General features: G+C 38.2%; 1 protein-coding gene across 2 annotated transcripts in view; it reads left to right on the plus strand.

Moving 5' to 3' along the window:
- LOC139949297 (adenylate cyclase type 6-like) overlaps positions 1 to 16100 on the plus strand; it is a 149898-nt gene that overhangs the window by 63833 nt on the left and 69965 nt on the right. For both annotated transcript variants that reach the window (XM_071947711.1, XM_071947712.1), the window contains exons 4-5: positions 1835 to 1956; positions 3715 to 3826. In XM_071947711.1, coding sequence (XP_071803812.1) covers positions 1835 to 1956; positions 3715 to 3826 — 234 coding nt within the window. The remainder of the gene's footprint in view (positions 1 to 1834; positions 1957 to 3714; positions 3827 to 16100) is intronic.

Genomic DNA, 16100 nt, shown 5'->3' on the forward strand with positions numbered 1-16100 from the left:
GACCTTGTCCCTGCTTGTCCTATAAGATATTCTCATGGGGCAGTTGTATTGATGTGTCTTGGGTTGATCCTATTTGTCAAGACCTTAAAGACAAGATAACTCACTCCCAAGAGTAACTCCGTCCAATTTGTTAAATGTATTCCTGGTGGAAGGCCATTCGATGTCTGAGTTGAGTGTGTTTAAAGGTAGAGTAAATTATTCAACCAGAATGCATGCTTTATCAGTATAATGTTTCACAATATATTGTGAGTAAAAAATGGAGTAAGACAATGGAGTTAAATAGTTAAATGAATCAAAGAAGAACAACGATAGAGTGAAGTATGGGATTTTAGAAGACAGGGTAGTAGAACAATGGAGTGAAATTATGGATTGAAACAGTGGAGTTACAGTGGAGTGAAGCGATCGAGTTTGGACGCTTTTCATAGACCAACTCGACCGATCCAAGGCAACGTGTTCCTTTAAACAACAGAGTAACAACACTCACGAAAAACAATAGGATAAAAAAGAGTAAGACAAGAGAGTAAAACCATATTAATTTTTGGTTTTTACCCGTATACACCGATGTGTGTAGCACTGTATACTCAGTACTTTCTCGAGTCCTGTGAAAAAAAATCACATTCGAACCCACGACCTTTGCAATTCTAGAGCAGTGTCTTACCAACTAGACCACCGAGATTGCCCGGTAGCTAGAGGCAGTTCGAATCCTATGTTTTAGCAGCGGGTACTGCAAACGATTTAATAGGCATTTTTACTCGGGTGGTATTCGAACCCACGACCTTTGCAATTCTAGAGCAGAGTAAAACCAGTGGGTAAAATAATTGAGTCCAAAAGGCTCCTGGCAAAGACAGCAGTAAATATTGATCATGTAAAACAATTTTAAAAGAGTTACAATTTGTTTGTGAGACAGTGTTCAGTTATTCAATCTTGACATTTACAGGATTTGACATAACTAGGTTAACTAAAGTCACAGATCATGATTCTACAAATATTCCTCGATTTTGAGTTCTGCTCAAAGCCTCAGGGTTTTAAAAAACCGAACTGAATTTGTCTCTTTGTTTGTTTGGATGGTTGACATGAGTGACGTCTATTGACTACTGTGCGTGATCCTTGTATGCTTTGAGTCGCCAGAACTCCAAGAGTGGTTCGAGAGGCCCCCCCCCCCCCCACTTGAGTTTTATTTAATCCACCGAATCAACAACTGCCAATCATATACACCTTTCTTTTGTAACGTCACTGTCCGGGGTTTTGCCAACCCAGGTTGGAAAACTATGGAAAGCCATAACTGCAGATCGCTACTGTTTGTAATAACGTTACTAATTATGGGAGGTATTTTATTTCATTGAAAGTTTGAAGAAATTGTTGAATTTAGTTTACAACTACGATTGAGTGTGTTATCGGTCATCCAAGTCGGGAAAAAATAACGGGAAAATCCACCTTTTTTGTGTTGAAAATAAATCCGTTATTCTCGATATCGAGAATTGATATTGCTTTAATGTTTTCTCAAAAAGTAAAGCATTTCATGGAACAATATTTCACGAGAAGTCTTTCACCATTACCTTCTGTAAACCCTGTAAGTTATTTGTCAATCTGTGAACTTTTAATTTCTTTTCTCTACTGAAAGTGTCCAATGGCTTTAAAAGGATCGAAGCTTTCGTACCATCATTATCTTTTAACCATGGACGTTTACTTTTTGTGTTGTATAAAATTGAATTGAATTATGTAGTGTGAAAACCTAAGCAGACAAACTGAATCAGGGTTGATGAATTCCTTGCCTAATCCTTCCTCTAGTTACATAAAAATTTAACTCCTTCATTTCCTCGTCTCGTCATTGCAGGAACGGCTTCTCCTATCGGTGTTGCCACGGCATGTTGCCATGGAGATGAAAGCGGACATCGCCAGCAAGAGAGAGGACATTCAGTTTCATAAGATCTATATTCAGAGACATAGTAACGTCAGGTAAGATGATGAAACAGAAAAAAAAAAAAACAACTTTCTCTCTGTATTCCCTCATACCCGGTACAGATTTATCAAACAGTTTCCCCTAGGCGTTCACACTTGTTTATGTTTCTCTTATACCCCTTAAAAGGCACTGCACATGTTCATTAAGTACTCAAAATAATTGTCAAGCAATTGGTAACAAGCAATGGAGAGCTGTTGATAGTAAAAAATATAGTGAGAAACAGCTCCCTCTGAAGAATTGTAGTTTTCGAGCAAAGAAGTAACTTCTCACTAAAATATTCTAATCTTAGAAAGACGTAATCCTAAGGCCTTTCTCAGGTTTCTGAAAGCACACAAATTTGTGCAACAAGGTTGTTATTTCTTTCATTATTCTCTTGCAACTTTGATGACCAATTGAGTCTGAGTTTTCATAGCTTTGTTTTTTTGCGCATGCGTATGGATACACCAAGTGAGAAGACTGGTCTTTGACATATATACCAGATGTGTCCAGTGCCTTTAAAACACTGCTTTTTTCTGTTTCCCTTCTGCGTATAGCGTCCCTAAACAAGTATCAGGAAAGCTCGTCGCTAAATATTATTCAAAGCACGCAGGGCATGTCTTGTCTCGGTCATTGCACGTGTTTTGCTTTATTTAGTTGACTGGTAGTTTCCCCCGGTTGTTGTTTAAAGGAACACGTTGCCTTGGATCGGTCGAGTTGGTCTTTGAAAGCCTTTGTAACCGTTTTTTATAAAATGCATATGGGTAGAAAGCTGTTGTAAAAGTAGAATACAATAATCCACACAAACATGCCTCGAAATTGCGTGGTTTTCCTTTTACCTCGTCGACTAAACACGTCGGCCATTTATGGGGGTCAAAATTTTGACTCCCATAAATGGCCGACCATGTTAGTTCGCACAGTAGAAGGAAAACCACGCAATTTCGAGGCAAACTTGTGTGGATCATTGTATTCTACTTTTAAAACATCTTTCCAACCATATGCATTTTATAAAAAACGGTTACAAACGCTTTTGTTTTGACCAACTCGTCCGATCCAAGGCAACGTGTTCCTTTAATGTGGTCTTAAAGCCCGGTCACACAGGTCCCGATAATGAGAATGAAAACGAGAACAATAAAAATGCACACCCTCGATTGGTTGAATAAGCTTGGGCGTATTCTGTTTAGAGCAATTCAACCAATCGAGAGCCTGCATTTTTGTCATCTCGTTTTCGTTCTCGTTATCGGGGCCTGTGTGACCGAGCCTTTAGGCTGGTACATTATGGGGGAGTTTGTTTTGTTGCTAAATCTGTAAAGTGATCAATAAATTGTTAGTTTCAAGATATGTTTACTTTGATTTTTCTGTTAGTATCCTGTTTGCGGACATTGTTATTGTTATTAATAGCGACCAATTCAAGAACTAACTCCGCAGTAGTGCAGTTATACGATCCTATATTAGTTTAAGTAGTAGTCCTGCTAATTTTCTATACCTTCCCCGGGTAGTAGTTTTTATTTATAGTATAAAGCGCTATATAAATGTAATCATTATTATTATTATTATTAGTAGTAGTTAAAAAGCAGGACAGTTCTTTCCAGAACTTAGAAGTCTCTTAAACAATCCGGTAAATCTACTTCGCGGTAGTAGAATATAGAAAGACAGCTCTCTAAGAACAAACTCTACCTGGCAAGTAGATACACACATGGTGTTGCCGCAAACCAAATACATAATGTTATTATTACTGTTATTATAAATAATGTATTGGCTGTTGTTTTTTTTGGCAGTATCCTTTTTGCTGACATCGAGGGGTTCACTAAGCTGTCCTCCCAGTGTACTGCCCAGGAGCTTGTCAAGATACTCAACGAGCTGTTTGCCCGCTTCGATAAACTCGCTCAGGTAAGCTCAACACCTGTACCCAATTTCATAAAGCTGCTAAGCAGAAAATAATGCTTAGCAAATTTCTTTGCCCAGGTGCCTTGTGCTGTGTAACTTATCGTTATGAGAAGGGATTCACCCTAGTGTGTCTGGTAGTGGCTGGCGAGTGCTCCACATCAACTGAAAATAGGTCTCATAAAAAGTTAATCATAAAAATCTCAAAACACTGTTTCAAAAAGTGTTTGTTACCTTGTCCATTGTCCGTTGTACATATACATGTACATATGCTGTCTTTTCTATGAGGGTGCGTTTGTTTAGCTTCCCTGGGTCATCTCTGGTCTGCCCCGGTGCGTTCGAATCGCTTTTGACGTCATTCCAGGGGCTCACCCAGGTCAGCCCCCAGTGCCCTGCTCGTAGGGTGGGTCACTTGGGGGCTGGCCCCAGGTAAACAACGTCACTACGAGAGCGGTGAGTGGACATTCGTTTAGTTCTTATCATGGGCTCACCCGAGTGAGCACCACGGGGTAGACCCAGGGAAGCTAAACGAACGCCCCCTGTATTTCATTTTTAAATAGTATCACCTGGAAAAATTTGTTCTGAGAAACAAAATTATGAAGAAAAAAAAGGATTTTTTAGGTAATGTGTAAACCTCTCTTGAGTAGTTTAGGTGCTGAAAACAGTTTGGTGGTTGACAGCGATGGTTAAGTTGTCGAAAGGGATCTACACATGACCGCAAACCGCACCTACACTTAAATTATACTCCTACCATAAAAAGTTTAAAATCCTACAAATTATTATTTCGAAAACTGTGCCATGCGGCTTTACTATTTCTGAACCTTTTCAGTTTGAGCGAGATTTGACGTGTTTAATGACATTTCCTGAAGTACCAACAAGAAGCTTAGGGACAGATTCTGACTAAAACATACCACAGGCTAAAAAAGCTGTTTTTTTTTCTCCGTTCGTACTAGTGCATCAGCTGTCAATATACGTCAATAATGACGTGATTGACAAATAGCCTGTAAGGCTTTAAGCTTTGCGATTTTGACAAAGCCTGTCAGGCATTTTAATCCGGTGCTATGTTCTACTGTATTAGATTACAAGAATATTAATATACTGGGTTGGTGTCTGTGCGTGGTGCTGTAAGGCACGGGGTCGATGCGTACGTCTTAGAGTGTCATGTGACCTGGCGTTTTAAAGGCACTGGACACTAATCATAGTAATGATGATCATAAAAACTTACTTGGTAACGAGCAACGGAGAGCTGTTGATAGTATAAAACATTGTGAGAAGCAGCTCCCTCTGAAGTAACGTAGTTTTGGAGTTATTCTCCACAAATTTGATTTCAAGACCTCAGAGTAAGATTTTGAGGTCTTGAAATCAAGCATCTGAAAGCACACAACTTTGTGTGACAAGGGTGTTTTTTGTTTTTGTATTATCTCGCAACTCTGACGACCAGTTGAGCTCAAATGTTCACAGGTTTGTTATTTTATGCATTATATGTTGAGATACACCAAGTGAGAAGACTGGTCTTTGACAAATACCAATAGTGTCCAGTGTCTTTAAAGGCACTGGACACTACTCAAAGTAATTATTAGCATAAAAACTTACTTGGTAATGAGCAACAGAGAGTTCGAGAAAGAGGTAATTTCTCACTCAAATAGAAAAAAAAACTTAAGCTAAAGCATTTTATGATGCATCTGAAAGCACACAAAGAAGTGCAACAAGGGTGTTTTTTTCTGACATTATTTTCTTGCACCCTCGATGATCAATTGAGTCCAAAATGTTCACAAATTTGTTATTTCATGCATGTTCAGAAACACCTTGTGAGAATGCTGATCTTTGACAATTACCAAACGTGCCCTGTGCCTTTAAGGATTAGAGGGTAACGTTAGAAGCTGTTGAGTGAAAAGCTAATCTTCGGAGTTGACCACATTAGAAAGGTTCTCGGGTATCGGCGACATTGTGTAGGTTAATGGAAGATGTGTTTTATAAGTTGAGTCATGTCGGTCAGAGTTTAGCCAAACATAGTGTACACATCTTGCATTTTGTGCCGATGTCGTAAGACAATGTTAACTTGTTTCTGGCCGTTATTTAAATTTAGTTGTTTATTCATTTATTTATTTTCTTTGTTTGTCTTATGGTTGATGTTTTGAGTCAGTTTTGTTTGTTTGTTTTGTTGCTGCTTTTTGGCAGGGCTGGAAAACATGAAATTGGGCCTTTCTTGGGTCGTAATTACTTTCCATTCATTAACTAATATAGTCTCTATTTAAAGACACTGGACACTATTGGTAAAGACCAGTCTTCTCCCTTGGTGTACCTCAACATATGCATAAAATGACAAACCTTTGAAAATTTGAGCTCAATTGGTCATCGAAGTTATGAGATAATAATGAAAGAAAAAACACCCTTGTCACAAAGTTGTGTGCGTTCAGATGCTTGATTTCTAAACCTGCGGTCTCGAAATCAAATTTGTGGAAAATTACTTCTTTCTTGAAAACTACATCTCTTCAGAGGGTGCCGTTTCTCACAATGTTTTTTACTATCAACCTCTCTCCTTTACTCAATACCAAGTAAGGTTTTATGCTAATAATTATTTTGAGTAATTACCAATAGTGTCCACTGCCCTTAACTTTTATATCTCATAATGTACTATCCCACCCTGATAAATCGCATATCCACATTCCAGGCTCCAAACTGTAAAGGGGCTGTTTTTTAAAAATTTATTTAACCCAGACTGCAGTGCTTTGATGCATTGAAATTAGGAAAGGCTAGCCTACAGACATCGTATGTTTAGAAACACTGTAAAGGAATAACGTCTAGATACATTATGCACAAACACACTTGTCGTTTGTGGCGCGGCGTGGCAACCCCACAATTAGGTTAATCAAAAGAACACGCTCGCAAGGACACCATCTAGGTTGAGTTTTCCTGACAAACATCGGGCAGATTATCTCTTTTGAAAACATCCCGAAGCTTCTCCGGTAACCAGAAGGTCTCTATGGGATTAGTTTAAGGATACCTAGAAGGTTTTCTTAAAGGCACGGGGCACTGTTGATAAATTACTCAAAATAATTGTAAGCATAAAAACTTACTTGGTAACAAGCAATGAAGAGCTGTTGATAGTATAAAATATTGTGAGAACCGGCTCCCTCTGAAGAAAGAAGTATTTTCTCACTAAAATATATTTATATTTTGTTATTATTTATTGGTTTATTTCATAAAAACATTACAAATAGAAATGAACAGTATGACAACCGATATGGTTGAATTGCACTAGAACATGTACAGTATAGAAATTTTCATAAAAAGAGCTAAAGGTTAAACAGTTAAAACACACAATAGAATATTTGAATTGAATGTGAGACCTCAGCTGAGGTCTCAAATTCAAGCATCTGAAAGCACACAACTTGTGTGACAAGGGTGTTTTTCCCTTCCATTATTCTCTCGCAACCACTTGAGTTTCAAAATTTTCACAGGTTTGTTATTTTATGCATATGTTGAGATACACCAAGTGAGAAGACTGGTCTTTGACAATTACCAATAGTGTCCTGTGCCTTTAAAGGTATTAGACGGGATCGGTATAGCTGACAAAATAGCTGCATCCCCAGACATTATTCATGTGCTGTGCAATCAATCTTTATGAAACAACGGAACTGTGAAAGTTTTGCCTTAAAGGTAAAGTACACTATTGATTTGTGGAACCGCTCGATTGTTTTCTTACATTCAAATTGTGAGGGATAAAAAATGTTATTTTATTTTCCTTAGCCACATTTCTTCAAAATGAAATGTTTCAAAATGCTTTATACACTCTTAAAACTAGAGAGTTGAATCCAACACTTGCATGTGTTCGGTGAGTGACTACACTTTGAAAGTGTTGAATCCAGCATTTTGTTTGTTAAATCTAGCATTTTAAATTTTTGATCCAACGCAGAAAGGGTTAATTCAACAATTTAAGTGTTATTTCAACATTTCTCAAAACAATTCCTTTGAATTGTTGGATCAGCTTTTTAAACGTTAAACTGGCACTTAAATTGTTGACAGACTACTTTAAAATGCTGGATTTAACATATAAAATGCTGGATCCAACACTTTCAAAGTGTAGTCACTCACCGAACACATGCAAGTGTTGGATTCAACCTTTTAGTTTTAAGAGTGTACCATCGGTAGCTGATTTAGGCTTCTAGCCAAAAGTCGTTTTTGCAATGACATGTAAGGTAAAGAGTGAATACCAAATGTGTTTGCAAAAACCAATTTTGTAAAGTTCCTTTAAAGAAAGTGTTTTTGGGGGCACGGTTGGCTTGTGCGTAAAGCGCTCGCCTCTCACCAAGGTGACCCCGGTTCGATTCCCGGCCAGGGCCATATGTGAGTTGAGTTGTGCGTTGGTTCTCTGCTGTGCCGCAAGGGTTTTCCAGACCATCCGGTTTTCCTCCCTCTGGAAAAATCAACACTTTCGATCTTGGCTGTGCTCTGTGGTCATAATGGGTTGATGTGGCTGGCAGCTGAATGTGCCCTTGCATGCCTGCTTCTCGAACACGTTGTAGCCGCATCCTTCATGATTCAGCTTTTAGCTGCGAGTAAGGATGATTAACCTCCCAAATTATTATTATTATTTTATACCTTGCTCCAAATGGTTTTGTTGAACAAGACATTTTCACTAGAGTTGAATTATTCCCTAGGTTGATTAGTCTTTGTAGCAACAATACCAAAAACAGACCTTTTATTATGAAGCATGAGACAAAATATGTTTACAGAAGAGCCACAGAGCCTCGACTTCCTTCAGGCATTAATGGATTTTAATATTTTTTTCGTTTACCTTACTCATACAATATCCAACAGTGCAAGCGCCAAGTAAAGGATAAACAAAAAGATTTTATGAACATTTCAAAATAAAAATTGCATCAAACATTTTTCTCAGTTTCAAATTATTATGGAAAAAGGGGGCACATCAGCTCGAGGCTTGTTCAGCTGTCGTTTTCATAATTCTTGATTTAATAATGTGGTGATTTGGGTACGACAATGTAAACACATCTCAGTTGACCAGTGCAGTGTCTTGCCTGCCAGTAAACGCCATTGGAGTCAGTGTACAAGGTCATTGTTTGTTAGACAACTTGCCTTGGTCCACAAGTGTTTTGATTTCTCAGCGTTTCTGATTTCTAAGGTTGTCTCCAATACTGTTCCAGTTCCCTAATGCACGGTTCAGACGAGGAGGTAATTTGAAAGCTTAGGAATGATCTTATCAGACGTCGGACGTTTTCTTCCTACTTCTTCTTGTTCTTCTTGAGGATGAAGCGAAGCTTTTAGGAGATGGAGTACAGGATGTCCAAGGAGATTGATTAAAACCTTAAAGAGAACGGCCACCGTGAAGATGATTATCTATTTTTAGATTTAGACTTTTACTAAAGGCTATATTTTACATGGTGCATTTTGTTTCGGTTTCCTAGTGAGTTGAAGCACTTTTAGGAAATGAAAACAACATTTATCTTCCCTTTGTTAGACCAAAAGAACTTGACGGAACATATTTAATAAATGTTGCTTTTAGTAATGAGTTGTGAGTTTATTTATCAAATTCTGTGATAGATGGGGTTTTTATTTTTAGAAAGTAGAAATAGCTGATGCAAATTGATACCGGGTATAAATGCTAAACAAATTTCATGGCCTATATTTTTTTTTTGGGGGGGGGGGGGGGGTCATTCTGCACTTTAGTGGGAAGTAAGATATCCCCCGGCCCCTGAGAAAATGAGTGTATTACAAAACTGGATTTGATCTCGGAGACCCTCTCGAAATGATCTGTTGTTCAGTTATAACTACTAAAATATTAATCACATCTCCATTTTTTAATAAGGCCAGTTTGGATTTTGTTACAACCTCTCCTCAATCAGTACACGTAAACAAACAAATCCCATGAAACAAGATCGACGACATGGAAAACAAAATTTAATAGACCCAGATTAAATATTGAAAGAGTCAACAATAACGAGAGAGGTTACCAGGGTTACCGTGTCAAATAACACATCCTGATATCTTAAAAATTACCAGTTTGGAGACGTAGAATGGATATCGGAACGGTAAACATACATTGCTTTGAGGGAGCCCATTTCCTATGATTAAATAAAAATATTATGATTGGGCCGACTGAATTCTCAGTTTCATCTTAATTTTATTTTTTTTAATCGATAAGTTTTGTGTTAATGGAAATTTAAAGAAGGATTTAGGGTTTCCGGACGTTGATGCTCTGTGTTGCTATGGAATTTTGTTATGAAAACAATCGACAGCTTTGGAAAAATATTAGCTTGCAGCTTGTATGTGTCCAGGGAAACTGAGTTCACGAATTGACCATTGACCGGGTTTCTGTAATATGAGTACACCTTGTTTGGGCTATTATAAGCAATTGATAACACAGTGTTATTCCATCTTGGGCATGTACCTTGTATACACTTGACAATAACAAAGGGATCATTCTTTATGTCAAAGAGGGATCTGACTATTATAAACTTGATCTATACGCCATGTCTGAATTAAAGACACTGGACACATTTACTTGTCAAAGACCAGTATTCTCACTTGGTGTATCCCAACATATGCATACAATGACAAATCTGTGAAAAATTTTGGCTCAATTGGTCATCGAAGTTGCAAGAAAGAACACCCTTATTACAATACTTTGTGTGCTTTCAGATGCATAATAAAAGGCTTCCGCTGAAATCTTTTATTACTTGAGTGAGAAATTACCTCTTTATCTAAAACTACCTTACTTCAGAAGGAGCGAGTTCTCAAAATGTTATATACTATCAACAGCTCTCCAATGCTCTTTACCAAGTAAGTTTTTATGCTAACAATTATTTTGAGTATTTACCAATAGTGTCCAGTGCCTCTACGTCCACTGCTAGACTTCTCGCACGCTCATCCCTCCCCCCACCCCCATCATCATATTCCCCTCAATCCTACGTCCCCTATGTACCCTTCATTGGTTACCTGCCTTACCATCATTCCATCAGAATTAATATTTTTTATTAAATTTGTACGCAACTCAGGACGAACAGCTCCCTCGGGTGTTTGAATTTTGCTAACAAAGTAAAAATAGACACCTTGATGTTGACAATAGGGAACGCGTAATAGAATCCGTATCCCCTCAAGGAACATGTAATGTTTCTACAGTATAAGTTTGCGCAAGGCAAATCTCATGCATAGAACACATGTCTGCTTTATAAAGAAGCTTCCCGGTCTCTATTTTCTAGTGGCTGTCCCAAGTTTGGAGAATTCCAACGTTAAAAAAAGGGACAGTCCCTAATTCTGAAAACCTTGGAATATTAAATGCAACAACAAAAAACGATTGGAATTTGGTAGCGAAACAGTCCTTCATAATGACTTATTGGCATGATCTTAATTTTCTGGACTTTACAAATAATCGGCGAAGCATCTTCATTAACTTGGGTTGTAGCGATTTGATGCATTTAAAAGGTTACAGAAACAAAATATTTTGCTGACAAATATTTTTGATATGCTCAGACAAAAGTAACGATTACCAAGAAAATACTGTTTTGCTTGGTAATGCCTGAAATTTCATGCATGACCTCGAGAGCGTACAAGTTCTCATCGATCAGTATGAAGCAAACAAAGCAGGCATGAACGTTATGATGGGTACATTTTTACATGGTCAATACTTTAATCAATAAAGTGTTACTCGAAGGTAGGGAAGCAACATTCTAGAATCGAAGTCCAAGTTTACCCTTTTGATTTCTCAGAAACCTGTCTCGGGTCGGAGCCATTATGGCTGTTTCCTCTAAACATTCATTAAAACATTCTTGTGGCAGGCTCTTGTCTGTTTTTAATTTTTTTTTTTTTTTTTAGATGGTCGACACTTTAAAGTCACTTGAGACTATTGGTAATTACTCAACAAAATTGTTAGCATAAAATCTTACTTGTTAACAAGCAATGGAGAGCTGTTGATAGTATAAAACATTGTGAGAAACGGCTCCCTCTGAAATAACATAGTTTTTTGCGAAAGACGTAATTTATCACTTGAAAAACAAAAGACTTCAGCTGAAGCCTTTTACTGTGCATCTGAAAGCACATAAAGTAAAGCAACAAGGGTGGGTTTCTTTTTTATCTGTCATTATTCTCTTACAACTTTCATGACCAATTGAGTCAACTTTTTTTACAGACTTGTTCTTTTCTGTATACATGTAAGTTAGGATACACCGAGTGGGAATACTGGTCTTTGACAATTACCAAAGGTGTCCAGTGTCTTTAATCAATAAAGTGTTGCTCAAAGAGAAGCTACATTTCTGGAATAGAAGACAAAGTCTTCCCCTTTATTTTCTTACAAACCATTCTCAAGTAGGAGGCCATCCTGTCTCATCTCTTCTTAAACATTCTCTTGAAACATCCTTGAATATGAAGTCTGTTTTGAAATTGTTTTATCTCCTTCTTACTCCATCACAACATTTACGAAACACGACCGTAGATGTGTGTATTGTTCCGTCGTTTTATCCCATCTTCAATTCCGAGATTGATTTACGATAATGTCTTGCCAAAAGCATTCATGGCTTCCTCGGCGCCATGGTCTTTTTTTTTCTCTCAGAATTTCCCAGACTTTCACCTCTGCTCCGGATCGTGTACAACATTATAGTTAACCTGGTAATGTGTTTTTATTTCCGATTAGCTAAAGTTGAAATACGCTTAAGCTTTCAATCTCGACAGTGCTTATTTACTTGCAGGCTTACTTTATTTTTATAAGGGTAAGACAGTTTTTTTTTTAAGTAATAAGTCCTCTCAGTATAAGCAGGCATGATATTCGTCCTACTTGTAAGTCTGATTTCGATTTCTTTTGCCCTTGAAAAAAATTAGAAAAGTTCTGATAAAATACCATAAAAGTCTTTTAAAGCCATTGGACCCTTTCGGTTCAGAAAAAAAAATAAAAGTTCATAGATTTACACATAACTTACAGGGTTTACAGAAGGCAATGGTGAAAGACTTCTCTTGAAATATTATTCCATGAAATGCTTTACTTTTTGAGAAAACAGCAAAACAATACAAATTCTCGTTAACGAGAATTATGGATTTATTTTAAACACATGTCATGACACGGCAAAACGCGCGGAAACAAAGGTGGGTTTTTCCGTTATTTTCTCCCGACTCCGATGACCGATTGAGCCTAAACTTTCACAGGTTTGTTATTTGATGTAGAAGTTGTGGTACACAAAGTGTGGGCCTTGGACAACACTGTTTACCGAAAGGGTCCAATGGCTTTTAAGCCTATTCCAGTTGTAGGTCAGCCCTCGTACTTTTTTTTTCCAAAGACCAAATATCAAGGGACATTTTTAATTGCTACTGGACATTTTGTGTTCTTAAAGGCAGTGGACACTATTGGTAATTACTTAAAATAATTATTAGCATAAAACCTTTCTTGATTACGAGTAATGGGGAGAGGTTGATAGTATAAAACACTGTGACAAAAGGCTCCCTCTGAAGTGCCATAGTTTTTGAGAAAGAAGTAATTTTCCACGAATTTATTTCGAGACTTCAGATTCAGAACTTGAGGTCTCGAAATCAACCATCTAAATGCACACAACAAGGGTGTTTTTTCTTTCATTATTATTTTGCAAGTTCGATGACCGATTGAGCTCAAACTTTCTCAGGTGTATTATTGTATGCATATGTTGAGATACACCAACTGTGAAGGCTAGTCTTTGACAATTACCAATAGTGTCCACTGCCTTTAAGCAAGACACTAATTAACCATTGCTTCGTCCTTTAGATGGGACGTAACACCATTGGTCCCATGTGTTGTTGAAACGCATGTAAAAGAACCCAGTGCACTTATCGAAAAGAGAAGGGGTTCGCCCCGGTGTTAATGGTTTGATTGGCAGCATATTGCGCCACAGCACCTTGTAAACCATTATGTGGTGCTAAGTACATTGTATTATGTCAATAAATACCTGGTACTTTGTACCCTTTGGAAAATACGGTTATAAATACGGTTATTATTATTATTATTATTATTATTATTATTATTAGTATTATTATTATTATTATTATTATTATTATTATTATTATTATTATTAAGAAGTTTATTTTATGCTATCTACGATACATCCTACAGAGCCGGATCCAGACTATGGATCTGAGGCGCTAAAGGGGTGATGTTATTTAATGGACAGAATTCTACGTAGTATGTGAGCTGTGCCGAGGAGTGCAATCTTCTGGACTAAGTTGATGCTTATGCTGCCAGGGATACGTTCAATGAATTTCTCCAGTCCTTTCTTTACTAGTCCCAGAGCTCCGATGACCACTGGGATTGTCTCGGTCTTCATACTCCACATTCTGCTAATCTCGATCTCAAGGTCTTTGTATTTAGACAGCTTCTCGGCAACTTTAATTGAGGTGTTTCGTTCGGAAGGTATTGACACATCAATTAGTATACACCTCTGGTCTTTCTTGTCCTTGATGATGATGTCGGGTCTGTTGGCTTTAATCTCTTTGTCAGTATGGATTGGCATGTCCCAGAGGATGGTGACTACATCATTCTCTGTGACCGTTGTCGGCTGATGTTTGTACCACTCCCCTGTCGTCTCTATGTTGTAATGCCTGCAAATTTTCCAGTGAAGGTACGCCGCTGTCTTATTGTGTCGATGAATATACTCCGTCTTCGCCAGCTCTGGACATCCAGAGATAATATGGTCTACGGTTTCTTCATATTTTCCGCATATCCTACATTGTGGGTCTATTCCATCTTTGATGATGCGATGGTGAAATGATCTGGTGGCGAGACTCTGGTCTTGGGCGGCAATGATAAGGCCCTCCGTCTCTGCTTTCAGCCCGGTGTTTTTAAGCCATTGGTGTGTCTTCAGTTGGTCAACATCTGCTTCTTTCGTCCTTTTTGGATACTTCCCGTGCATTACCTTGTCTTCCCAGGTTTTCTGTAGTTGTTCATGACCCTTGGTTTTTGCTGTCTTCTTTACTCGCTTTGTATAGATAGTTGTTGCTTCATTATCTGATGGTGTGATTTCTGAGTAGTCAAGTTCTCTTTTGAATTTTACTGCTTCTTTTTTGATGGAGTAGAGCTTTTTCTTGTCATCATGTTGTTTCACTATTTGGAGGAGTGGGTCATTAGTTTTCGTCAGATAAGCATCTAGACCGATTGTGGAGGTTTTGAAGGTCAGTTCAAGCTGGATCAGGCCACGTCCTCCAGTTGATCTTGGCAGGTACATCCTGTCAATGTCTGCTTTTGGATGGTGCATCCTGTTCATGGTCATTATTTTTCGTGTCTTTGCATCCATCCTCTTAATCTCCGACAGTTTCCAGTTGATGATATTGAAACTGTACGATACTACAGGTATTGCAATGGTGTTGATAGCTTCAAATCGGTTGGCTGCATTAAGTTCACTCTTCAGTATCATCTGCACTCTTCTATAATACTCTTTCCGGACCTTCTCCTTCATGGCTGAGTGTTGTATGCCGTTACCTTCATTTATTCCAAGGTATTTGTATGTACCCTCTTGGTCCATCTCTTTGATTTTAGTGACAGTGTCAATGTCTAGGTCTGTTGTTTTGGTGAGTTTTCCCCTTATGAATGTGGCTTTGGCACACTTATCGAGTCCGAACTCCATCCTGATGTCGTCACTGAAGGTCTTCACAATGGTGAGCAGACCTTTTTGCTGGTTGTCATCCTTGGAAAATGTCTTGAGGTCATCCATGTAGACAAGATGGTTAAGTTTGCCATTTTCGGATGTGTATCCGTAACTACTGTTGTTCAGCAGGTTGCTAAGTGGTGCTAGCGCTAAACAGAAAAGTAGTGGTGATAGTGAATCTCCTTGGAAAATCCCGCATCTAATGTTAATCGGTCTTGATGTTAACGACCCTTCTGCATGGTGGAGATTCAAGGTGGTTTTCCAGTTCATCATGCTTGCTGTGATGAAGTTGACAGTAGTTGGACATATTTTGTAGATTTCAAGGCATTTTCTTATCCAGGAATGAGGTACACTATCAAATGCCTTCTTGTAGTCAATCCACGCTGTTGATAAGTTTTTTTTCTTAAATTTGGCTTCTTCCATTACGGTTTTGTTGATCAGTAGCTGGTCTTTGCAGCCATAGCTTCCTTTCCTACACCCTTTCTGTTCTACTGGTAGCAAGTTGTTTTCATCAAGGAAGCTATACGTCCTCTCTGTTAGGATGGAGGTGAGGATTTTGTACATTGTGGGCAGGCAGGTGATTGGTCTATAGTTCTTAGGGTTCCGGGTCTCTTCCGACTTTGGAAGCAGGAATGTAGTTCCTCGTGTCAGCCATTCGGGGCATT

Source organism: Asterias amurensis, chromosome 16, assembly GCF_032118995.1.
Source record: "Asterias amurensis chromosome 16, ASM3211899v1".
In the NCBI taxonomy this organism is placed as follows: domain Eukaryota; kingdom Metazoa; phylum Echinodermata; class Asteroidea; order Forcipulatida; family Asteriidae; genus Asterias; species Asterias amurensis.